The sequence below is a fragment of the Vulpes vulpes genome, chromosome 6, assembly GCF_048418805.1.
Source record: "Vulpes vulpes isolate BD-2025 chromosome 6, VulVul3, whole genome shotgun sequence".
In the NCBI taxonomy this organism is placed as follows: domain Eukaryota; kingdom Metazoa; phylum Chordata; class Mammalia; order Carnivora; family Canidae; genus Vulpes; species Vulpes vulpes.
Window position 1 is genome coordinate 58,707,416 of NC_132785.1, and position 23,181 is coordinate 58,730,596.

Sequence of the window (23,181 nt, forward strand, 5' to 3'; positions counted from 1 at the left end):
AAGGGATGCCCGGGGCTGGGGCCCCCGCAGCTGCAGACGCGAAGCTGCAGAGGGCGAGGCCCCGCCTGCCTGCCCTTCTAGCCTGTGCGCCTGGAAGCAGCCTCCGCCAGGCAGGCCCTCGGGAAGAGCTTGCGGGAGGGGAAGACAGAGGAGAGGCTGCCCTCCGGCTTCCGACTGGAGTCACTGGGACGGCGGAGCCCGCTCACCGCGCCGGGGGCCTGGCGGGGGTCGCCCGGCCTCACCGACCAGCTCGGAGTCGGGGCCGGGGGCCTGGCGGGGCCGCTCAGCCGCACAGAGCAGCTCGGAGTCGGGGCCGGGGGCCTGGCGGGGGTCGCCCGGCCTCAGAGCAGCGCCGCGTCCAGGGGCGTGGGCCCAGACGGGGTCGGGCTGCGCTAAGGGGCTGCTCCAGATTCTCCAGCTGCTCCCCGACAGCAACCTGCTCGTTAGCTGCGCAGCGCCCGCCCCGTTTCCTATAACGCCCCAACCCCAAAACGGGAACAACGAAAACAACCCGAACCCTACTACCCTAAAACGCCTCTGGAGGCTGGAACCTGTTTCCCTGCCAAGTCCAGGGCCCCGGAGCTGGGCCCCCGCCGGGTTGGGCCCCGAGCTCGTCCATCACCAGAGACCGTTTATGACTGGCGGAGGCCCGTCTGTGGGTGGGGCGAGCCCGGGTGAGGGCTCGCTTCCGGCGACGGCGCAAGGGCCGCCGGGAGCCGGAAGTCCGCCCAGAGTCGGGTTCCGCCGCGGCCGCGCGGGGGTGTCTGGGAGTCCGGAAGTCGGCCGATGGCTGCGGGTTCCGTCTGGGAGGCTGCCGGGGCCTGCCGGCGAGGTAAGGTACCCGCCGCCCTTGCCCGCATGGCCGCTCGGGCGGGGCCCAGGGCTGCGCTCGCCGGCGCGGCGGCCGTGGCGCTGCTGTCCGCCGCGCTCGTGCTCTACGAGCTGCCGCCGGGTGCAGGTACCGGGGGCACGGGAGGCGCGGCGGAAGGCCGCTGGCGTGCGGAGCTGTGCGGCCCGTGCGGCCCGGCCTGTGCGCGGCCACGGGGCCGAGGGGCGGCGTCGGAGGTCCGGGGGGCCGCGGGGGGCCGCGGGGGGCCGCGGGGGGCCGGGAAGGGACGGGCTTGGCGGGCCGCCCGCAGCACCGCGCCTCCGCCGGCGGGGCTGGGAGCGCGCCTGGGCCACCCGAGCGACCCCCGAGGACCCCTGCCGGTGTCAGACGGGGCGCGCTGTGTAGGAAGGTTGGAGGCGTGCGGGGAACAGGGAGGGCCTGATCCGAGCCCCGTAACCCGTCGTGAGGTGCCTTCCTCGTTCTGTTTGCCCGGTGGACGTGTATTCACATAAAATACAGGAATGCGCTTTAGAGCGTTAAGGAGCTGGCGGGTTGCGTTACACGTTTCTCACACTCGGTGGAGAGACTTGTTTGCCGACCTTTGTGTGGACGGGAGGGACGGGCTCTGAGAACATAGAATGACTCCACCTGTGGTTGCCCAGCCAGTAAGTAGCCGAGATGGTGACGCTCTCGTGCTGTGATAGCGGAGAGATTCCGCTACGGACGCGTGTATAGTGCTGCAGGGCGGAGACTGTTGGGGATGTTTGGCTTTTTGTTTCTCTGCACGATGGTTCCAAATGCTTTTGTTTTTTCTCCATTGAAGTAAAGCTGACACGCAGCATTGCGTGAGTTCAGGTGCCAGTTGCTTTGAGAGGCGTGGAAGGCTTCCTTAGCTTCACCTCACGCCGGCAGCAGAGAGGCTTCTGGTCAGTTTGCTCAGAGACTTTATTGGTAGCCCTTTGTCTTAAATTTGCACACCGTGGTTAGTCGGTGGTATTTCTTTAGCGAGTTTGTTCGAGGTTTTATTATCAGGCTGATTTGCTGAACTTTTACCAAAAAGCAGGTGGAGTTGTAGAGCACTGACTTCCCATCCTGGCCTCAGGGCATCTCCGTTACTGTGAGGATTGCTGTCAGGTGCTCCAGGTGAGCGAGGGTTCTTTGTTTAAAGCACAGCTGGCACAAAGGTGTTATCCTAGAGGGTTGTAGGAGGTGAGTAATTCTAGAAAACAGCCCAGGCTTAAGAAATCCATGGACTTCTCCAGACTGCCTAGCCACTCTCGTAACACAAGAATCAGACGGGTCTGACCTGTCCTTCCAGACTCAGAATCATCCTGAGGATAAAGTTACTTAGTGGGATAAACTTTAAATCACCTCTCGGCAAGGCCTCTTTATCCTTGAGAACGTTGGTGTTCATATTTAATATTTCTGTGGGTAAGTGCAAATGGTGCATGCCAGTAAGCCAGCTGACCCTGAGGAAGTGTGAAGTGTAGGGGAATATCATGGACCTTCATTTGGCCCTTTGCTAACAGAAGGCATTGGTCTCAGATGGATGGGACAGAGGCTGGTGAACCGTGTGGATTTACTTTACATCTATACACTTCTGGTCAAAGAGTGAAAATCCTATACTTCTCAACTGATTTTATTCCACCACTCCCAAATGATTAGGGTGCAGTTGAGAGGGATTTGGTCGTCGTCTTGTCTTTTGGTTGGTGTGGTGACTATTTGGTTAAAGAAAAATGATTTGCCTTAAAATGGCAGCATTTTGGTAAAATGATGTTTTTTTGTTCTGGCTTATCCATTACTGCCCCCGGCATCTTCACAGGCCTGCCTCTCTGGGCTCCAGTTCCCTTGTCTGTAAAAGGGTAAACTGACTGCTAACAAGGAGAATAAACCAAGATGCTTTTAGTTCATCAAACGCTTGTCCAGTTCTGTGCCGGACTCCGAGGTGACTGAGAGTGGGGAAGCACCTATCCTAAAGCTGGAGATGGGAGCTGTACCATGTCCTGTGTAGGCGAAGTGTAGTGGGGTGGTCTTAGGGTATACCCTGTATGTGACTGAGTACTGGAACCTGATAAACCCATGACATTGTAAGAAACCCAGAGCAACCCTTGTGTGACTGGTTAAGTTCCGACTCTACTTTTATAGTTTCTAGACTTTAAAAAGCAACTGTATATCATGATGTGGGTTTGGTATTGACCAATCATGTTATGCTAGACGTGATAAAGTTGGGGACAGATGCACAGCCTGCGTTTCCATGACTGCAGAGATGCTCTTCAGTCAGTGATTTGTCACCGTATCTGATGGCAGCCACTCTGATTCCCTTCCTGCAGCTCATCAGTGAGTGCCCAGTGATGGCATGAGAAGACCGTGTGCAGTCTGGGAATTGGGAGTGTGGACAGGCACCAGGGAGGAGGAGGGAGAGCAAGGTCTCTGGTAGCTCGGTGGCTCTGGGGCAGGACTGTAGACAGGTCACCGGACTTTGGAAGCACAGGCATCCGCCCGCTGTCGCCATCGCTGAGCAAACCCAGTTGTGCCTTTTCTTGGCCAAAGGTTTGCAGTGATTCTGTTTTGAGTTTTAGTCTTGTGTTGGTTTGGGAGAAGGTGCAGAGTGTTGAGGTTGAGAGTAGTTAATATTCTCACATGGGGGTGGGGGTCTCAGCACCTGGCATGTCAACTAAGGAAGCATTTATACCTACTCATTAAAGAAAACTACTTGGATAAATTTGTTGAATAAAAAGTGAAACTGTAAGAGTAATTAAAGATAAAGCTGTTTACCTTATGGAGCTGGGGCAGCTTTGGTCTTCATTCCAACTGTGACACCTGCCTGGTTTTTCTCTGCTGCTGAGATGACTGGAAGGAAACAAATGTTGGTGCCTTGTGTGAGAGTATTGTATGTATCTACAAAGACCCTTTAATTCTAGAGAAAACAGGTGCTTTATTATCTATTCAAACATTGAATATACAACATGTTACAGAACATGGCATTTCTCTCACAGATGAGCTGGGTTTAAATATCAAGGCAGCAAAATACATGATGAGGAAGTTTCAAGAAAGGCAATTAAAATCTAGCTGTTTAGAGACAAAATCATGTTATTGTTTTAAAATACCACTTTGGGGATCCTGGGGTGGCTCAGCGGTTTAGCGCCTGCCTTTGGCCTAGGGCATGATCCTGGAGACCCGAGATCGAGTCCCACATCGGGCTCCCGGCATGGGGCCTGCTTCTCTCTCTGCCTGTGTCTCTGCCTCTCTCTCTCTCTCTCTCTGTCTTTCATGAATTAATAAAGAAATTTTAAAAAGATCTTAAAAAACAAAATAAAATGCCACTTTGAACCCAGTGTAAGCTATGTTCTCTATTTAGAATACCATTTCTAGGTTATTTAATTAGTAATTAATTGAGTGTCAGAAACGTGACTAGAAGGTTGGGAGTATGAAGATGATCAAGGAAGGTAACAAATGGGAGGTTGCTTTTTAGCAACCTGGAGAGACCCGATAAACTTGATGGAAGATTGAACTGGAGTATGTGTGGTTTATTAAGTAGTAATGCATTAGAAACATCTTCTGAAAGATTAGTCTTCTGGAATGTCTAATACATTTCAGAAACAAACTTGGTATGTATAGCTTGTGTGTTGTAATTTCTAAGTATCATTTGGTTAGAGAAATAAAATAGTGAAACCATTGGATAAAAATCTGTAGCATTCACATTAAGTCAACTTTGGGAAGTGTTTTGGTTAATAGGCTGTTTTTCATGTGTGCTAATATTTTTCTAAATGATTTCATTTTCCTGTTTTTCAGTTTTACAAAGAGCATTTTCACTGCATAAAGCACGTTCAATAGAGGATATGGAAAATACTTTGCAGCTGGTGAGAAATATTATACCTCCTCTAACTACCAAGAAGCACAAAGGCCAAGATGGAAGAATAGGCGTAGTCGGAGGCTGCCAAGAGTAAGTGACTTGGAAAATGTGGGTGTTTAGGCCGTCTCTGTCGTCTCACTGTCTGCCTGCTTACCAGCTGGCTGTTTGTCTAGTTAGACCCCAGTAATCATTTCTCCGTGTAGTCGGATGTTCTGACACCGGTATTTGTCAGTGATGAACTTTGTGACTGAATAGGAGAAAACAGTAAGGGTCCCAAGTGAGCTGTTAGTGTAGAGATTGCACCTGCGGTGGGGGCTGGGATGGGACTCTTTCTTGTTTTAGGCTTTACTGACCAGGCTACATACTTTAAATATGTATTACTTTGTGGATTTTTTTTTTTTAAGATTTTATTTGAGAGAGAGAGTGAGCACTTGTGGACAAGCGGGGGGAGCAACAGGGGAAGAGGGACAAGCCAGCTCTGCGCTGAGTAGGGAGTCTGATGCGGAACTCAGTCCCAGGACTCAAGGACCATGACCTGAGCTGAAGGCAGCAGACGCTTCACTGACTGAGCCACCCAGAGGCCCCTAAACCTGTTACTTTGTAATCAGAAGAAAAATGGTGTGTTTGGTTTACTTTGTCAATTTGAAGATGTTCTTCGAAGTCATTCATGAAATTTGACAGATCTAGCCTTTTATTCAAGGCTTGTTTTCTAATTCTGTATATTTTGCTGCTGTGCAGTTTGACACAGTTTTATAATTTGTCCTTGTTTATAAAAACAACTTTGACTTAATCAACCTTGGTTACCATTTCAGCTACCGCTTACTCTGTTCATATCATGTGCTGTCTTTGCCTGGCTGTATATTTTCAGTTTATCACATGGTTAGGTGTCTTATAAATATAATACATAGCTTGGTTTGTTTCCTAACCTCATGTGACTTTTAATTGCTTTTAATTTCCTAACCTCATGTGACTTTTAATTGCTTTTAATTTTAATTGCTTTTAATTGCTTTTTTATTTTTTTTTTTAAGATTTTATTTATTTATTCATGAGAGGCACAGAGAGGAGAGAGAGAGAGGCAGAGACACAGGCAGAGGGAGAAGCAGGTTCCATGCAGGGAGCCCGATGGCAGGACTTGATCCCAGGATCCCGGGATCACACCCCAGGCTGAAGGCTGGCGCTAAAGCGTTGAGCCACCCAGGGATCCCAGTAATTGCTTTTTTTTTTTTTTAATTAATTTATTTTTTTAATTTTTATTTATTTATGATAGTCACAGAGAGAGAGAGAGAGGCAGAGACACAGGCAGAGGGAGAAGCAGGCTCCATGCACCGGGAGCCCGACGTGGGACTCGATCCCGGGTCTCCAGGATCGCGCCCTGGGCCAAAGGCAGGCGCCAAACTGCTGCGCCACCCAGGGATCCCAGTAATTGCTTTTTTAATACTGCAAATCAGCCTGTTCATGTTTAGAGTCTACTTCATGTACTCTCTAAGACCTGTTATGTTTTCTCTTTATTTTACTTTGTGTTTCCATTTTTTTATTATTTTTGCTAGGTTTTCCCTTATATTAATTTGGAAATTGTATTATGCTTTCAAATTTAGGTGTTGCCTTTTCTGACTATTATGGTGAATTACAAATGCCACTCAGGAGAGAGAGTTAACACTTGATCTAAGAAATCCTAGGGAATTCCTAGCCCAACCCCTAACTGCTACGTGGAACTTTGTATACAATACTGCCAGGTAGATCCTGTGTTATTTCCTACCTGGCCTAGAAGTCTGCACTTTGGCTCTTCTGGCATATTCTTTGACAACGTGATGGGGGGGTTGTTGCTGGGGGGGCACTTGTACACCTGCTGTGTCTTGCTGTGGTCGGTGGGCTGCTTGGTGCTTTGGCTGAGTTGGGGATGCTCGGGTAGCAGGATTTTCTGTGGTAACCTATATATGATCACATAGTCCTCTAGCCTGTATTTTGCACTACAAAAAAAAGTTTGCCTTGATTTATAAGTAACTTGTTCTTGCTTAGATGTTTGTAAGATTTTTTTTCTTTAGAATTTTGCAGTTTCCTCCAGATATGTCTGGAATGTGTCTTATTTTCACTAATTTTATTGAGACTTGGTGAGCTCTTTCCATCTGTAGACGTGGTCCCTTTGGATGAGGGAAATTTGCCTGTTACTGGCTCCCACTTCTCATCTGTTTTCTTCTCCTCCTACTGCATGTTGGGCTCTTGGATCCTTAGTTCTTAGCTGCTTTTCTTCCTTTAGTCCCTGGTTAAAGGACAGTCCTCCTCCAGCCTCTGGGGTGGAGGCCAGCAGGTGGCCTCTGCTGGGTGGTTGGGTCCTTCATCCTTTGAGAGAATTGAAGAAGTCAGGGGTTTTAGTCCTCACATTCCCTCCATCTCCTGCCTTATATTTTGGGACATCTACATGAGAACTGGATGTCAGATTTTCTTTTCAGATAAGTTTGGTAGTGTAGCATGCTAGGGATGATTATCTAACTTAAAGTATGTCAGTTAGCTTTAGGAACTAACCTTGAAAATAGGATCATTGTTATTGTAATTATAAAAGTATTATCTGCTTGTTACAAAAATTCAAATGGTCCAGAAATGTATGAAGTGAAAGCCTCAGAGTATCTCAAATAATAATTCAGTGTGGACACATTATTAGTCTTCTGGACTTTGTGCATGCAACTATTTATTTTACAAAACTGGGACCATGTCACTGTTTTGTGCCAGTCTCAGCTTATCAATAACCAGTGTTATGGGACCTGCCCGAGTTCTTACTATCACAAGATGCCCTCTAGCCACAACTACCAGGAAATTTTGAAAAAATAAAGCTGTTTTACTTATAGGACTTGGAAATGACACAGCACCCCTGGGGCCTCACAACTGAGGGCTGCAAGTAGACAGAGCATGTAGGTTTGGGATTCTCCTTTTATTGGGGTTGAGGGCAAGGGCTTAGGTTTCAAAGATTCACTCTTTATTGGTGAATTTATTTTTTAAAATATTTTATTTATTCATGAGAGACACAGAGAGAGAGGCTGAGACACAGGCAGAGGGAGAAGCAGGCTTCATGCAGGATGCCCGATGCAGGACCTGATCCCGGGACTCCAAGATCACACCCTGGGCCAAAGGCAGGCGCCAAACCACTGAGCCACCCAGGGATCCCCCTTTATTGGTGAATTTAAAGCACAAGTGTGGGAAATTAAAACCCTGGAAGAGAAAAAGACAAGTGGCCCAGATGGTCAGTTACTGAAATCAACCAAAATCTTTAAAGGAGCCTCAAGGAGGCAAGGGTGGACTGGCTCTCCGCCTAGTCTTGGGCTGGTAATGCATTTGAAATGGCGGTCTTTGAAGTGGATGGTTTTGTAGTCAAAGCTTACATCAGATATTATTACAAAACAGAAGAAAGAACAACTGTCAGAGCTTTGCATTATGTTAATGCAGTGTTCTGGGTGTCCATCATTCCATGTTGGTAAGTGGGGGTGTAGTATTCTTTGTAAAGATGGACCTTGACTTATTTAACCAATTCCTATTGATAGGCAAGTGGTCACCTGCTCTTTTTCCCCAACTAAACAGTATGGTTGTAGACATCCCTGTATGTTTTTCTACTTATATGTGCATCTGGTTTTTTTCCAGGGGATCAGTTCCTAGAATTTCTACTGGAGCAGAGCACATAGACATCTTAAATGTTGTTGCATGCTGCAAATTGCCACCCCCCCCCCCCCCCCCACACACACACGCACTGGTGTGTACTGCCACCTATAAGCATCTCCCCCTCCTTCCACCCCTCACACCTTTTGCTGGATAAATAGGCAAGCTAGTTTTTATGGTTTTAGTGCATCTTCTTTGTTGGGCTAGCATACCTGTTGCGGGGTGGAGCAGAGACAGCCTGTGTGTGGCATGTCCTGTCTTGTGTTCCTGGCCCGTTGGTGGCATTGCTGTGCAGGAGAGGGTTGTGTGTAGAGTGTACTCAGTCTTTTTCCTGGGTTTTCTTCACTGCCTGGGATTGACATAAAGGTTACAGTCATTCATCTGATGACAAGTTCAAGCATTTTTTTCTCTGCTTCAGGCAATATTAACATTACTCACAGGCGCTCTGGAAGGTGGGATGGGAACAGGAGGGACTTGTGTGAGTCTCAGTGCCAGACTGTGTGCTGCTGTCCTCGCTATCGTCCTCTTACAGCGTTCTGAGCTGTGCTCACCTGTGTCACCCCTCCCCCCCACCCGGGGTTAGGGACGTCTTCAGTGAACTCTTGCAGCCTCCTCAAGCCTCTAGTTTGAACACAGTGCTGCAGAGAGCCAGTGGTCCTAACCCCGGGTGGCTCAGTTGGTTGAGCGTCCGACTTATATCGGCTCATGGTCTCAGAGTGGAAGGTTCAGACCTGGCATTGGGCTCCATGCCTAGCATGGAGCCTACTTAAACAAAACCAAAGGTCTTAAATGACAAACGGACTTGTCACAATCCATGTTTGTTGATGTTTATTAAACATTTACTGAACACCTATGAAGTGCTGGGTCCTGGGCTCTGTGATTCATGTCTGTGAAACCTGATAAACCTGGTGTGTTTGCCTCTTTCTCAGAAGTTGATGACTGTCAATATCTTCCTTTTTAGGTATACCGGAGCACCTTACTTCGCAGCAATCTCAGCTCTCAAAGTGGTAGGTCTGTTTACAACTTTTCTAGTTAAGAGTTGGATTCTTTAAATATGATTAGGGAAGTGTTTTCTTTTCTTTTTTCTTTTCTTTCTTTCCTTCCTTCCTTCCTTCCTTCCTTCCTTTCTTTTTCTTCCTTTCCTTCCTTTTCCTTTTCCCTTTCCTTTCCTTTTCTTTCCTTTCTTTCCTTTCTTGATTTATTTAGAGAGAGAGTACGAGCAGGGGAGGGGGCAGAGGGAGAAGCAGGCTGCCTGCTGAGCAGGGAGCCCCATGTGGGGCTCAGTCCTGGGATTCTGGAATCATGACCTGAGCTGAAGGCAGATGCTGTACCGACTGAGCCCCACCTCCCCACCCAGGCACCCCCATGGAATTTTGTTAACTGAAGTTTTATCAGAACTATCCTTCACCAGCATGATCCTGGGATGCTGCTTCAGTTCTCACTTAAGCAGTTGGCATCTTTACAACCTTGGTGATTTCCCAGGCCTTTGATCAAGTCCTAATGGCTCAGTTAAGATAAAATGTGTTCCCCATGGCCCCCACGGGTGCGGCAGCCTGAGCTGGTCTGGGTTGACCTGCCTCTTGGGTGGCAGCAGAAGTCTGCTTTCTGTTCCAGCCCTTTTCTTAGTTTCTGGCCTCCTCTGAGCCACCTAGCTATAGTGTAAGAGCTGTGGTGAGGGGCTTGGCTGAGGCCACCTAGGTGTCTGTTGGCGGGCCCGGCTCTGAGTCAGCCTCTTGTGCTCATTTTTCAGGGTGCAGACTTATCCCACGTGTTCTGCACCCGGGAGGCCGCACCTGTGATCAAGTCGTACAGCCCGGAGCTGATCGTTCACCCAGTTCTGTGAGTGGGGCCTCACGGGGGTGCGTTACTCGCAGTGCTCCTCAGGTGTGGGGCCTTCTTGTGGGCTCCCAGAGCCTCTGTTGAGGGGCTGCCATACTGGGAAGTGGTAGGTAGGTGCTGTGGGAAGGAAGGAGAAGTTGTGAAGAGCCCACTGTCTGCAGTCAGAAGATAAGCAGCCGTGTGTGTACAGCATGGGATGAGATTTGAGCCACCAGGGCGCCATGCCCCAGGTTGACCCATGGTCCATCAGAAATGGTTGAGGCTTCCTAGGAGAGGTCTGGGCCTTGCCTGTGGTCAAGCTTCCCACACAGTAATGAGGGGCCCATCAGGCAGGAACAGGGTCCTTCCCTCATGCAGCAGATGCTTCCAGTGCCGGTCCTTGCCCTGGCTTCCACAGGGACAGCATCAAACCAAGCAGACAAAACAGCTGTTCCTGGCCCTTGGGCTTTGCAGTGGTGAAAATGTTCTCGGTGCCCTCCAGAACTGGGGCTGCTGATCATGTATGGCTAAGGAGCACCTGAAATGTGGCTGGGGGACCTCAGAAGCTGAGTTTTTACTTTAACTAAAATAGCCCCATGTGGCTGGTGTCTGCCATACTGGGCTGCAGAGCTCTGGAGACAGACATGCAAGGCAACAGTGTGTCGGAGAACCTAACCAGGGCCTGTACATGCATGTGGCATGTGTGTGGTTTTCTCTAGGGTGATTGTGGGCAGGGGCCCAGAGAGTGGTATTCAGGTAGGGACCTGCAGACACAGGGAAGAGTTGGTACGACTTGAGCCAAGGAGTGTCAGGGAGCACAAGGGGCTCAGGATGGGGCAGGTGACCAGGGGGGTGCAGGGTCAAGCCCTGAGGTTGTGGGGGTTATCCTAAGGGGTTTGGCTTTCAGGTAAATGAGGAAGAGGGAGAAGAGGGCCACTGGAACACTTGAGCAGGGAGGGACAGGGTCTAGTGTACATTTATTTAAAAGATGTGACCTGGCTACTGTGTTGAGAATGAGCTTTTGGGGCCCAGGATGGAAGCAGGGGTTGCATGAGAAAAGTGTTATAAGGATGCTGGGGTGAGTAAGTGATGAGGGAGAAATAAGAGAAGGGTCAGATTTGAGGTGCACTTGAAAGTACAGCCCCAGGATTTGCTGACAGGGGGACATAGGGCAGAGGGAAAAGATGAGAGTCATGAAGGCCACTCTGGATTTGGTCTGCGCTAGTTGTTGTCAAGGTGAGGAACCTGAGAGAGCAGGTTTTGGTCGGGGTGACCATCAGGGGCTGGCTTTTGGATGTTTTCATTTGCCTGCAGGATATCTAAGCAGTGTTGCTGTTAGACCTTGGACGGATGCTCAGGGAAGGTATAGACCTGGGGGCTGATGTGGGGGAGGTGTGTAAAGCCAGGAGGCAAGGGTAAGGCTAACCAGGAGTGCGTGTCAGCAGGGCCAGCCCAGCATCCAACAGCTGGGAGCAGAGGGTGGGTGGCAGTGCGGGAGGAGGGCTGTTCTGGAGAACTGTTGGCACTCGCCTGGAAGGCCCATGTCCCTGCATCTGTCGGACACAGAGGCTAAGTACAAGTCCTTGGATGCTTGGATTTTGCCATGGGGTAGTTGGGGGGCAGAGGCTTGCAGAGTGGGTTCTAAGAGTCCAAGGAGCAAGATGGTAAGCGGGAAGCTGCTGTGGAGGAACAACAAAATCCAGACAGCCATCAGGTCCTACTCCTACTGACAAGGTCCCCAGATGCCCCTTCGAGTTCCTAAAGTACCCTGTGTGGCGGGAAACAACCTGGTTCATCCTAGAAGACCAAGATGGTTTTGAAAGTAGCTGGAATGTCTCAGTGTAGCTCAGTGTAGATGCTGAAAGCTGGATTCGTACATTGGGGAATGAAAGATGAGCCCATCTATGGGGATAAGAGGGGAGACATGGCTGGATGCAGGCTGGAGTCCTGGCCTGAGTCCTGCAACAGAAGGAACCAGCGAGATCCAGAAAAATGTGGTCTCCCTAATAAGGTAAGTCAGTGAGTGCAAATGGTACTAAATTGTCTGGCCTCCTTTTCCCAATGCAGCGACAGCCCCAGCGCTGTTCACGATGTGGAGGAGTGGCTGCCCCGGCTGCATGCCCTGGTCGTGGGACCTGGCCTGGGTCGAGACAATATTCTTCTTGAAAACGTTAAGGTAAATGTAGAGAATTACTGAACATGCCTTATCTCATAGACTTGACTCAGCTTGTGGAGTTAAAAGAGAAGCACTTTCTTGGAGTTTCTGTTGTTCAGTGTTCACAAGTCTCTTGATGGAATAATGAAGATGGTTTAAGGGAGGGGGAAACACTAGGCAAAGAGCTAGGAATGAACCTAAAATAGACCAGGTGGAATAAGTCTCTTGCTCTCGGGGCAGTAGCTTTTATACTGCAGCAGGGAAGTCCCTGGGACTGCCCCGTGTTTGGGTGTCCACTTTGAATGAGAAGCATAGTGATAGGCACCTGGGGTAGGAGGGACAGCCACTCCATCCTCTTACAAAGAGCTGAGAAAACAGGGGTGTCAAATGAACCAGCAGTTGTACATTTGGGACAAATAATCTGAAAACCAGTCCCATACAGTCAAGCAGTGGCTCTAGGTAACACGCCGCAAATGAGGCCTCTGGGCTGTCCTGGTCTGGAGCCACCTGGAGCTGGCATGGGGCACGTCACATGTCAGGCAGCATTGTCCAATCCTTTTTTTTTTTTTTTTTTTAAGATTTTATTTATTTATCCATGATAGACACACAGAGAGAGGCAGAGACATAGGCAGAGGGAGAAGCAGGCTCCATGCAGGGAGCCCGATGTGGGACCCGATCCCAGGACTCTGGGATCATGCCCAGAGCTGAAGGCAGACACTCAACTGCTGAGCCACCCAGGCGTCCCAAGCATCGTCTAATCTTGAAAATTCTTGACTGCTTGCTGAAAAGTAGAAATAAATCATAGCTGAGGAATGCTAGCTCCTTTGATTCATGTGAGCTGAGGGGGAGACCTGAATGGGGAACCCTGTGTGTAGCCTGTGGTCTCCTGTGCACTTGTATCCTGAGATGGTGGCTCTCTGCACAGGGTGGGTGGGAGATGGGCTGTGACAGCCTCTCTGCCAGGTGGTTTGTCTTTGGGAAGAGAGGCAAGTGAGAGCTCCTGCCAGAATGGGGATGACCCTCAGCATGATGGGGTTTGTGACCTTTTGTGACTTGTCCACCGCCTGGATGCATGTGTCCCCTCAGATTCACGTGCTGGAATCCTGACCCCCGAGGTAGGGTGTCAGGAGGTGAGGCCTTTGGGGAGTGATTAGGTTGTGGGGATGGAGGAGCCTTCTGAATGGAATTCGCGCCCGTATAAAGGGGCCCCCGGGAGCTCCCCTCCACTTCCACCAGCTAAGGACACAGCACGGCCTGTGACCTGTAGGAGGCCCTCAGCCAGCACCCACATCCTGGACTTGAAGCTTCCAGAACTGTGAGCAGTACATCTCTGTTGTTTCCAAGCCACCCAGCCTGTGGCATCTGTCACAGCAGCCTGAGTGGACTCAGCACAGTCTGACTGATTTGCTTCAAGAAGCCACCTGTCAGGGTGTCTCCTGAACCAAACCTGGAACAGAGACACTCTCTTGTGTACTGTTGTGATCAGCAGGTCCCAGGCCTGCCCATCCTGGCAGTGTGGCTTTCTGTGCTGGTCACCTGGCCTGTATCTGTGCTGTTCACCTCTGAGGAGCTGCCATGCCGGACATCACCTCACCCTTTCCCATGTCTCTCAGGACTTCTTCCTCAGCAGGGCATTTTCTGCACAGAGATTTAAGCTCTCTGATAAGAAATGAACTTATTTTTGAAATAGTTTAAACGAGTGGGGAAAATATGCTTGGATTTTACCAGAATTCCTCCTAAATATTTTTTCCCTGGGGACACGTGTGCAGGGGCTACCCCCAGCACTGGCCTGGGGACCCGGGATGGCTGGGGACCGTCAGGGACCATGGGTTTCCTCATGTTTTACTTGGTTACAGAGCTCAGTACCGTCTGTGACTTGTATACTCACAGTGGGTGTGTTCCGTGTGCTGCTCTCACTGTGCTGTGTTCCTGCACACACTTACTAAATGTTTCCTGGGCGAATTTGTTATCTAGTGTAATCCTGAAAACAGCCCTGTTGGATAGATTTCTCTTAGCCTTGTTTGTTTTTTTCTTTTTCTTTCTTTTCTTCCTTTTCTTTCTTTCCTTCCTTCCTTCATTTTCTTCCTTCTTCCTTATTTATTTGGGAGACAGCATGCATAAGCAGGAGGAGTGGCAGGCTCTCTGCTGAGCAGGGAGTCTGAATCAGGGACTTAGGGCTCCATCCCAGGACCCTGGGATCATGACCTGAGCCAAAGGCAGACGCTTCACCGACTGAGCCCCCCCAGACACCCCCATATCCTTGTTTTTCTGATGACAAAAATTGAATCTTGGAGAAATTAAATTACACCCCCAAAGTGGCCATGTAATAAGTTGCTGAGTTCTTAACTTCATCAAGAATTTTTGCATGCCACGCAATTCATGCATTTAAAGCATACAATTCCGAGGTTTCTGAGTATCTTCACAGTTGTACAGCCACTACCATGAGAACACTCTGATCATCCCGAAAAGAAATCCTGCATCTGTTAGCAGCTGCTCCCTTTTCCTCTCAAACTCCCCAGCCCCTGGCAGCCACAGTCTCTACCTGCGGCCTGTGTATTTGTATCTTCCGGACCTTTTGTAGCAACACGGTCTTACAGGACTGGTGTTTGTGACCAGCTGTGTTCACTCAGCAGCATCTCGGGGCTCACGTGCATGTGGTGTGGGTCAGTGTTCCACTCCTTTCCTTGCTGGTGGATATTCTCTTGTGTGGACCACATTTTGTTTATCCATCCCTTGATGGACGATTAGGTGGCTTCTGCGTTGGGCTGTTGAAAGTAGTGCCACTATGAATCTTTGTGTACAGATTTTTGTGACAACCCTATTTCATGTTTGGAGGAACTCCTCTGTTTGCTGCGCTTTTTTTCTCGCATGAATTTTTAATTCTTAAGTTTATTTTCTTTGAAGAGCTTTATTGTTTTAGCTCTTATATGTAGGTCTATGGTGCATCTTGAATACATTTTATGTCTGGTGTAGGGAGTGGATACTTAGTTCCAGCACCACTCTGCTCAAGTGAATTGTCTGTTCATCCTTGTTGAAAGTCTGGACATCAGTGCAGGGGTTTATTTCTGGGCTCTCATCTCTGCTCATTGATTTGTACAGCTGTCCTTGCACTGGGAGCACTCCGTCCTGACAGTGGTGGCAGTGTGATCCTGCCAACTTTGTTCATTTTGGGAGTATTTTGGCTGTTCTGGGTTGTGTGCATCTTCACAGGAGCTTTAGGATCAGAAGAGGAAGCAGGGATTCTGACAGGAAACATGCTGAATGTGTAACTCAGCTTGGCGGTGCTGCTGCCCTACAGTATTCAGTCTTCCACGTCATATGCTAGTTATGAACCGGAGTTTTCTGGATCTAGGACCTAGGCTCTTGACTAGAGCTCATACTATTTATGCTCCTTTGTAGCTTGCTCTTAATGATAGGTCCTGGCGGCTTTTCCTGATAGAATAGCTACATGTTCCTCATTATTTAGCTATATCACGATATACTATAGTTAGTTCATTTAGGTGGTTTACAGCTTTTTCTTATGTTAGTGATGTCTTGAACATTTTTGCATATGTATTTGTCTGTTTCTTTTAGGTGTGTCCTAAATGTCTACGAGCTGTATGGCCAGATGGTGTTGGCTGCAGCAGCTCCCTCTCCCACCAGAGGGCTGCCCTCGCAGGGCTTCTGCTCAGGGCGGGGGGGGGGGGGGGGGGGGGGGGGGGGCATTCCTTCTCCCCTGGGCGCTACCTCCCGTGCAGGAGTGCTCCCCTTTGACTGTGGCTGTGTCTTACTGTCAGACACATGGGGCTGCTGCTCAGCCAGCATCCAGCCTCTTCTGACCGGTGGGTGTGCAGCTCCTTCCCTTCTCTGCTATCCTCCCCGTGGGTTAGATTTTGGCTAGATGGTGGGGCCACGGCAGTGTCATCAAGTGGCCTCCCTTGGAGCTGCTGTCACCTTCGCTGTGTGTCCAGGCCCTGACGGCAGTGTGACAGACAAGGACAGGGTTAAATGCACAGCACACTTCATACAAATACCCCAAGTGATGGAGCAAACCTGTCCTAATATGAGTGAGGATGCCCAACTCTGTGTGTGCCAGGAGACCCGAATGTGATGCGACATGATTCACACCTGCCCAATCATGTCGATTTGGCTTTCCTGGTGTTTGAACCTTCACCCCAATGTTCGTCAGGATTGGCAGAGGAAAGCACAGAGATGGAAGTGTCGTTGCTGTGGCCCAGCACTGCCGCCCAAAAGCAGAGATTGAGGGAAGCTGAATCTGTTTTCGCAGCAAAGCCAAAACTCAAAGCAGCAGGCAGAGTGTTTTCATTGTTAAGTGAGGAAATATGCTTTGATGAGGCTCTCGTACCCTGACCCTCCTTTGAAGGGGCTTTGCAACCTCTCTGAAGCCTCAAACCCATGTCCACAAAATACAACAGGGTAGGGCAAGGAGGGCAGGGTAGGGCAAGCCCTTACCTCGTGGGGTCTCCCATTTCATTTTCAGAATAACTTCTAGTTAAATATGTCTGGGTTTATCTTTTAGTATTTCAGGTTATTTCTACTTACCATCTATTTTGTTTTACTATTTCTTTTTTTTAACGTATGTTAAGGCCCTTGGACTCACAGATAATCTAGGAAGGAGCAGGGTAATAGATGTTGGGCCTAAGCAGGTGTCTGGCTCAGCGCTGGACTGCTTGTGCAAAGTTAACAGTTACTGCAGCTGCCCTTCAGGGGCTGCCAGCCCCCTTGCTGAGGACTGGGTGAATCTTTAGAGGTGGGTAAACCTGGAGAGTATTGAGGCATTACTTTGATCTTACCAGGAAACTGAGGTTCAGAGACTGGGCTGACTTTACTCAAGTTCACCCAACTCCGAGCGGCAGAGCTAGGATTTCGGAGGTGGTGTTGAGGCTCAGCCTGCGGCAGCTCCACTGGGATACAAGTTGCGTGCTGCAGTGCCCCAGACGCTGTCGGGATCTGGGCTCTTCTTTGACATAGAGCCTGAGTCAGAGGCCATCCCACGAAGAGGTTGGCGCTCCCTTGGGCTCAGGGCCATGAGAGTAGCTGTCCATCATCCAGGGTTTCCTCACTGCTTCCTTTGCTACCACCCCCCCCCCCCCCCCCCCACACACACACACCTGGAGGGCCAGAAGGGACTTCCTAGGAAGTCCACGCTGCTTAGGAGGGCAGCCTCCTGGGCAGCCACAGCAGGACATTGCAGGCGGGGCTTTACAGCAGACGGTCTCTCCCAGTCCCTGAGGGCGTCTGCAAGCTGTGTGGCAGATTAGGTTTTTTCTGAGGCCTCTGTCTTTGGCGGGCGAGCCCACCCACCATGTGCTCACCCGCTTGTCTCCGTGCTGTGTGCTGGACACTGGGCATCCTGGAGTGTGGCTGTCGTCTCACTGTTCTCTTAATGTTTTCTACTGTCAAGTGTGTGTTCTGGGTAGAGATGGGTGTCACGTGGTATTGCAGCGTGTCAATTACTGGCGCATGTATTTGGGGGAATTCTGAAGACTTCAGATTTTTCATCTGGGAACCCTGAGATGAGTGCTGACGGGACACTTGGAGCTTCTAGCTTGGGGTCAGCCTCCATGGGCTCGCCTGCCCCAGTGCTGGGTATTGTGCTTCCCACAGACTCCTGTCTAGGGTTTGTGGTGCCCTGCCTTACAGAGGGGCTACTGCCCATTTATTTGAGTTTTCTTCTGTTTCTTGTCTTGCATTTACATTTTCTGTGTATTTGTTGAATTCTTCATCATGGAACTGCTTGCTTGGTGTTAATTCCACTGGGGGTGATGGGGTTGTTCAGCATAGCTTTCTTTTCTTGCAGGGCATTTTAGAAGCATCCAAGGCCAGGGACATCCCTGTCATCATTGATGCAGTGAGTGTGGCCTCTCCTCTCCTGCCCCTTCTCACAGCCAGGCCTGCCCCTAAGACTGTGCATACATACCTGTCCCTGTCTATAGGATGGGCTGTGGCTGATAGCTCAGCACCCAGCCCTCATCCAGAGCTACCGGAAGGCTGTTCTCACTCCCAACCATGTGGAATTCAGCAGACTCTCTGAAGCTGTGGTGAGTTCACTGACCACCCAAAAGGTGTAAACCCTCCACTTCCTGAGGAGGGGTGAGGGATGGCTCTGGTGCCCCGACCTTTCCCTGCAGGGGCATATTTGCAGATGGCCAGCAAGTAGATGCATGTTTCCACATGCTAACAGTGCTATTCTTTCTTGGTGGTGCACGGAATCTTGGGGCATCCTGTCACCAGCAAATCTGTGACTAGGTGAGAGGTGGGGCAGTGGGCTCTGGGCCGCTCACTCCATCCCTTCCTGCATTGCCTCACCTGTGAAATGTGGGACATGAGAACATCGCCTCATAGAGTCTAAGGATTAAATGAATGTAAACCCACAGGTTCTACATATGAAGTGTCCCATAGGTGTTAGCATGTTATCATTCAGAGTTGTGTCACTTCTGCAAACCTGTAAAACTCCAGCCTTGGGCATTGTTCCCTTAACTTTGATCCGAAAGTCCGGGGAGGGTAAGAACAGTGTTTCCACATCCACCTGAGGACTTGCTGTCCAGCTCTTCTGGGTCCACTTCCCCCTGGTGCACGGGTTGTACACATCTGTGTGGGGGACCAGAGCTCCTGGAGGCTTCCTATGTTTGAGACCAGGGTGGATGGGCAGGATGTATCCGTGATTGTGGGTTCCTTCCATGTGTTTAACAATGGCCTGTCTGTGCTGTCCCACTCGCAGCTAAGCCACCCGGTCGATGGTAGTGATCATCATGAAGCCGTACGGAGGCTCAGTCAGGCCCTGGGGAATGTGACCGTGGTACAGAAAGGAGAGCGGGATGTGATCTCTGACGGCGAACAGGGTAGGTACCTGTAGGCTTCACGCAGGTCGGTTGGTGTGGCTGTGCTGGGCACCAGCCCCTGGGAAACTGTGGTCACACACAGCACATGCGGTCCCTCGTGTCACACATGTTCCACACATAGACTTCCCAGTGAGCTTGCATTTCTCACTGTTTTCACAAAGGGAAATGACCTTGCTGAGTGTTTGGATGTCAGGTGCAGTGGCTACGGTTCTGTCCATGATCTGTGGCAGCCCTGTCAGAGGTGGTGCCCAGGGTCCTGGGCCTGCTGCCTCCAGCTTACCTGCAGCATTAGAGAAAGTTATATGAATATTTCCTGGCATTTTATTGTTAAGAAGGGCTAGAAAGTGAGGAAACACTGGGAGTGGATACCAGTGGAGGGGCTTGCCACGTGCTGGACATGGCAGCTTCCACCTCGTTCTGTCTCTAGGGCCTGCTGGCTGCCTAGTGGGAAGAACGGGGAGGTTATGGTGTGTGCCGGAGACCTGCCATCAATGACAGTGAGGGTCAGAGTCTCCCCAGTGCACCCAGAACAGGTCCTCCCCTCACATGACGGGACTGGGCAGCAGGGAGTGCTTTGGTTCTGTACTACAGGATGGGCTGCCTTGGCATAGAGCTGCTGACCAGGTGGTGGGAGGCACACTGGGGCCCCAGAGAGTGCTGCTTGCGTGCTCCCCCACACTGGATAGGCAAAACCAAGGGTATGTTCTCTGAGGGACCTTGAAACCTTTTTGTTGCTGGGAAGTGCTCTAGAGTCTGACATTCAGAAGATACAACCATCCATTTTCCAAAGTGGCTGCTGGGTTACACAGCATAAATGGGAGAGCGGCCACTGGCTGGGTCCATGCAGGGGTGCTAGTGTGGCTTGCACCTCCTTGGCCTGAAGATCCCCGGTACCTGTGCTCTGCTCCCGTGTCTGCTCCAGCAGGCCCAAGTTGGATGAGTCTGTTTGCCGCCTGTGTTGTGCTACGCAGGTGCTTCTGGGCTGGCCTGGGTCTGCTCTTCTGTAAACCAGGCTGCCTTGTACAGAACAGATGGGAAGAGCTGCTGCTGATCGAGATCGTGCCTCAGGCCCAGGTGAGCTCGTCCTCTGATGGCTGTGTCCCTCTCGCCCTACAGTACTTGAGTGCACCCAGGAGGGCAGCAGCCGCAGGTGTGGCGGCCAGGGAGATCTGCTGTCAGGCACTCTGGGTGTCCTGGTGCACTGGGCACTGCACGCCGCTCCTGAAAAGACTAATGGGTATGTGACATCTTCACTTGTCTTCCCCTTGAGAGCTTTGAATAGTGTGAACCATTTTAGTTGCCCATGTTTAATAAGTAGCCACATGAAACCTTGGTGTTCTGTGGAAGCGATCCCAGGATGGGGATGTGATCCCAGAACGGTCACCTGGTTGGCTCTTGCTCAGTGTAAGGTTGATGCCCTGGCCTGTTGCTCAGTGCCAATGGCTCTGGAGTGTCTGTGGTTTGTGAAGCTCCCCAAGTTTGAGACCGTGTTCCGGGGGGTGCGATGTGAACCCCTGTAAAGCAGAACAGTAGACCAGAAATAGAGCAGAGGTGAGCCGGCCTTGACTGCTGTCCTGAAGTGGGAGCTTTCTCTAAGAGGCAGAACTCTGAACTGCAGGCTTGGCCCACGTCCACTGCTGTGAGCACAGGCAGGTTCCGTCTTCCGTGACTTGTTCTCTATACCTGTCATATGACGGTGGGGCCACATGTGCTGGGGTGGGGTGTCCTGGGTCTGGAGGGTGCCCCACCTGTGAAGCCTGTGAGGCCTGTAGGGTGGTAGCACAACAGAAGTAGGGAGCACCTGCTAAGGGCATGTACATGGAGAAACAAGATTGTACGGGGGCCTGTTGATGATGGTGGGAACCCGCATTCTCAGATCTTCAACATTTCTCCCTGGCGCTGATGCATATGGGTCTAGTTATCATTGGGGGTAGAACTGCCATCCTGTCCTCTGGGTGAGTGGGTATTGATGGGCCCTATCTCCCTGGTCTTGAGGCTGCCTTCTATCTCAGAAGGCTAGCAGACTTGCCTGCTAGGCCTGTTTGGGGTCCCAGGTGGGAAAGGAAGGTCAGGTCAGGCCTATAGTGAGTGTAGGCACCTGGTGACCATCCTCCCCTTCCAGGTCCAGCCCTTTCCTCCTGGCCGCCTTGGGTGCATGCTCACTCACGAGGCAGTGCAGCCTCCAGGCCTTCCAGAAGCACGGACGTTCCACCACCACCACCGACATGATTGCTGAAATTGGGCCTGCATTCAGCAGACTCTTTGAAACCTGAGCCACGACAGCAAGAAGCAAGCGTGCTGATGGGGGAGGCTGCCTTTGTCCTGGGAATCCACGTCAGGTATTGATTTTGGGCTACATGCATAGTTGATTTAGTGTCCCTGTAGCACCTCCAAGTATTCCTGAACTTTTCTTAGCTGCTCAGTAGTAAGGGACAGATGAGCTGTGCACAGGGCCAGCAGCTGAGCTTTGTGCGCTTGCTGTAAGACCATGGACCCACTCCTGGTCTGCGCTCCTTCCTCCTCACTGCCCATGTTTCCTGTGTGTGCCTATGCATGCACAAGAAATTCCCTGTGTCAGATGCTACTCACGAGACTCGCACTGGTCCTGTTAAAGTATCTACAGGATGAGGAGTTGTGCTCTTTAAATTGAGGTCCACCAAGCGGCATCGCATGTGTGGTCTTCGGCGTGTTTGCTTTTTAAACACGGATTTGGTTGGAATTGGCAGAAATAGTAAGCATGAGTGGTTAAGGTTAATTGGTTGAAGTATTATCAGTGATCAGCTTTCAGAGGAAACACTCCTCCTACGTGTGTGTGCAGTGATGGCGGTGGGCAGCATGCCCTTGGAGTCGTGGAGCCCTCGTCTGTGATGTGACCCATTCACAGGCTCTCAGGAGGAACAGACGAAGTTGGACGTTTGGGAGCACCCAGGAGGCCCTAAGTGCAGGGACTGACTGCTATCATTAAAAGTGGGTGTTGTCAGGAAGAGATTCCATTAGGTGCCCTGTTAGCCTCTGGTTGGCGCTCTAGGTGGATGGTTTTCTCTGTGGCCTGAGAGCTGCTTCTCTGGTGTCTTTCTCTGTGGGGTTGGTTTCCATGCCTGTGAATACTTCCCGTAGGTTTCAGGGTCTTTCTACAAGGACAGGAGTTGTGTGGATCCTTTACACGTCTGTTTGCCCTGATGGTTATCATTGGCTGATGTTCTCTGATTGCTGATTGAGACCCCAATCTCTGATCACCCCAAATGGATCTTAATGTTTCCCCACTCTTGTTTCACATGTAATTTGAGAAATGTCACTGTTTTTCCCTTTGGGGAATTACATCTAAATCCTGGTAACTATTAAAAAGCATATCTGGTTTATTTCAGTGTGGAGTTGTGTACTTTTATCTTAGAAAGCCCAAACCCACCTTTCAACTCTCCTCAGTGAGGGCACTGTCAGCAGGGGGCCAAAAATGGAAAAGCCTACCAACGTTGTTAAAACGAAGTAGTCCTGGGCAGCCCGGTGGCTCAGCAGTTTAGTGCTGCCTTCAGCCCAGGGTGTGATCCTGGAGACCCGGGATCGAGTCCCATGTCAGGCTCCCTGCATGGAGCCTGCTTCTCCTCTGCCTGGGTCTCTGCCTCTCTCTCTCATGAAAAAATAAAATCTTTATTAAAAAAAAAAGGAAGTAGTCCTTTCATTCCACAGAAAGTAAAATTAAAGAGTCACAGAAATATTCTTGTATTTTTGCTCTGAGTATGTGTGGCAGTGAGGAGTGTATCCAAGTAGCCAGTGGCTAATATACACACCTGTGTGGACCTACTAGCTCCAGCTAAGGACAAGCATTTACCTCAAGACCAAGAGAGCAGCATGGAAGCACCTCCTAGTGGTCAGGTTTGGCATCTGGCCATCAGGGAACAGCGTGATCCCCATGTACTGAGGGGGACCCTCATAAGTGGGTCACTATTGGCAAGGCCGCTTCTGAATGGGTTTCCTCAGCTGTAGACAAGACACCACTGCCTTTTGGGGTCATGAAGGTCAGTGACCAGTGAATGTGGCTTTTGAG

The 23,181-nt window shown here is 50.3% G+C and overlaps 2 protein-coding genes across 10 annotated transcripts in view; one reads left to right on the forward strand and one right to left on the reverse strand.

Moving 5' to 3' along the window:
- The window catches only part of CARS2 (cysteinyl-tRNA synthetase 2, mitochondrial), a 69,638-nt gene that overhangs the window by 1,733 nt on the left and 44,724 nt on the right, over window positions 1-23,181 (reverse strand). For 2 of the 8 annotated variants that reach the window (XM_072761016.1, XM_072761020.1), the window contains exon 16: window positions 15,853-19,419. The gene's annotated coding sequence lies outside the window, so the exon portion shown is untranslated. Of the gene's footprint in view, window positions 1-3,604; window positions 3,680-4,768; window positions 7,020-7,714; window positions 7,884-8,536; window positions 8,674-12,858; window positions 13,079-15,852; window positions 19,420-23,181 lie in introns of those variants that run through there. The other 6 variants (XR_012002059.1, XR_012002058.1, XR_012002061.1 and 3 more) reach the window with 6 other exon arrangements.
- NAXD (NAD(P)HX dehydratase) lies at window positions 700-22,498 on the forward strand. Of its 2 annotated transcripts, none has more exons than XM_026008861.2 (10): window positions 700-832; window positions 4,622-4,772; window positions 9,286-9,331; window positions 10,075-10,163; window positions 12,210-12,318; window positions 18,098-18,148; window positions 18,234-18,338; window positions 19,019-19,139; window positions 20,256-20,376; window positions 21,262-22,498. In XM_026008861.2, exons 1-10 carry the CDS (start codon window positions 787-789, stop codon window positions 21,410-21,412), a joined length of 990 nt encoding a protein of 329 aa, XP_025864646.1. In that variant the 5' UTR covers window positions 700-786; the 3' UTR covers window positions 21,413-22,498. The 2 variants fall into 2 exon arrangements, with proteins under 2 accessions (XP_025864646.1, XP_025864645.2); XM_026008860.2 differs by having other exon boundaries at window positions 762-958.

Excerpts from the sequence above, each read along its gene's own strand:
- NAXD (XM_026008860.2), top strand. The coding sequence starts at position 787 with ATGGCTGCGGGTTCCGTCTGGGAGGCTGCCGGGGCCTGCCGGCGAGGT. Across the intron at positions 959-4,621 it reads CGAGCTGCCGCCGGGTGCAG|TTTTACAAAGAGCATTTTCA; the intron begins GTACCGGGGGCA and ends CCTGTTTTTCAG. Across the intron at positions 18,149-18,233 it reads TCCCTGTCATCATTGATGCA|GATGGGCTGTGGCTGATAGC; the intron begins GTGAGTGTGGCC and ends CCCTGTCTATAG.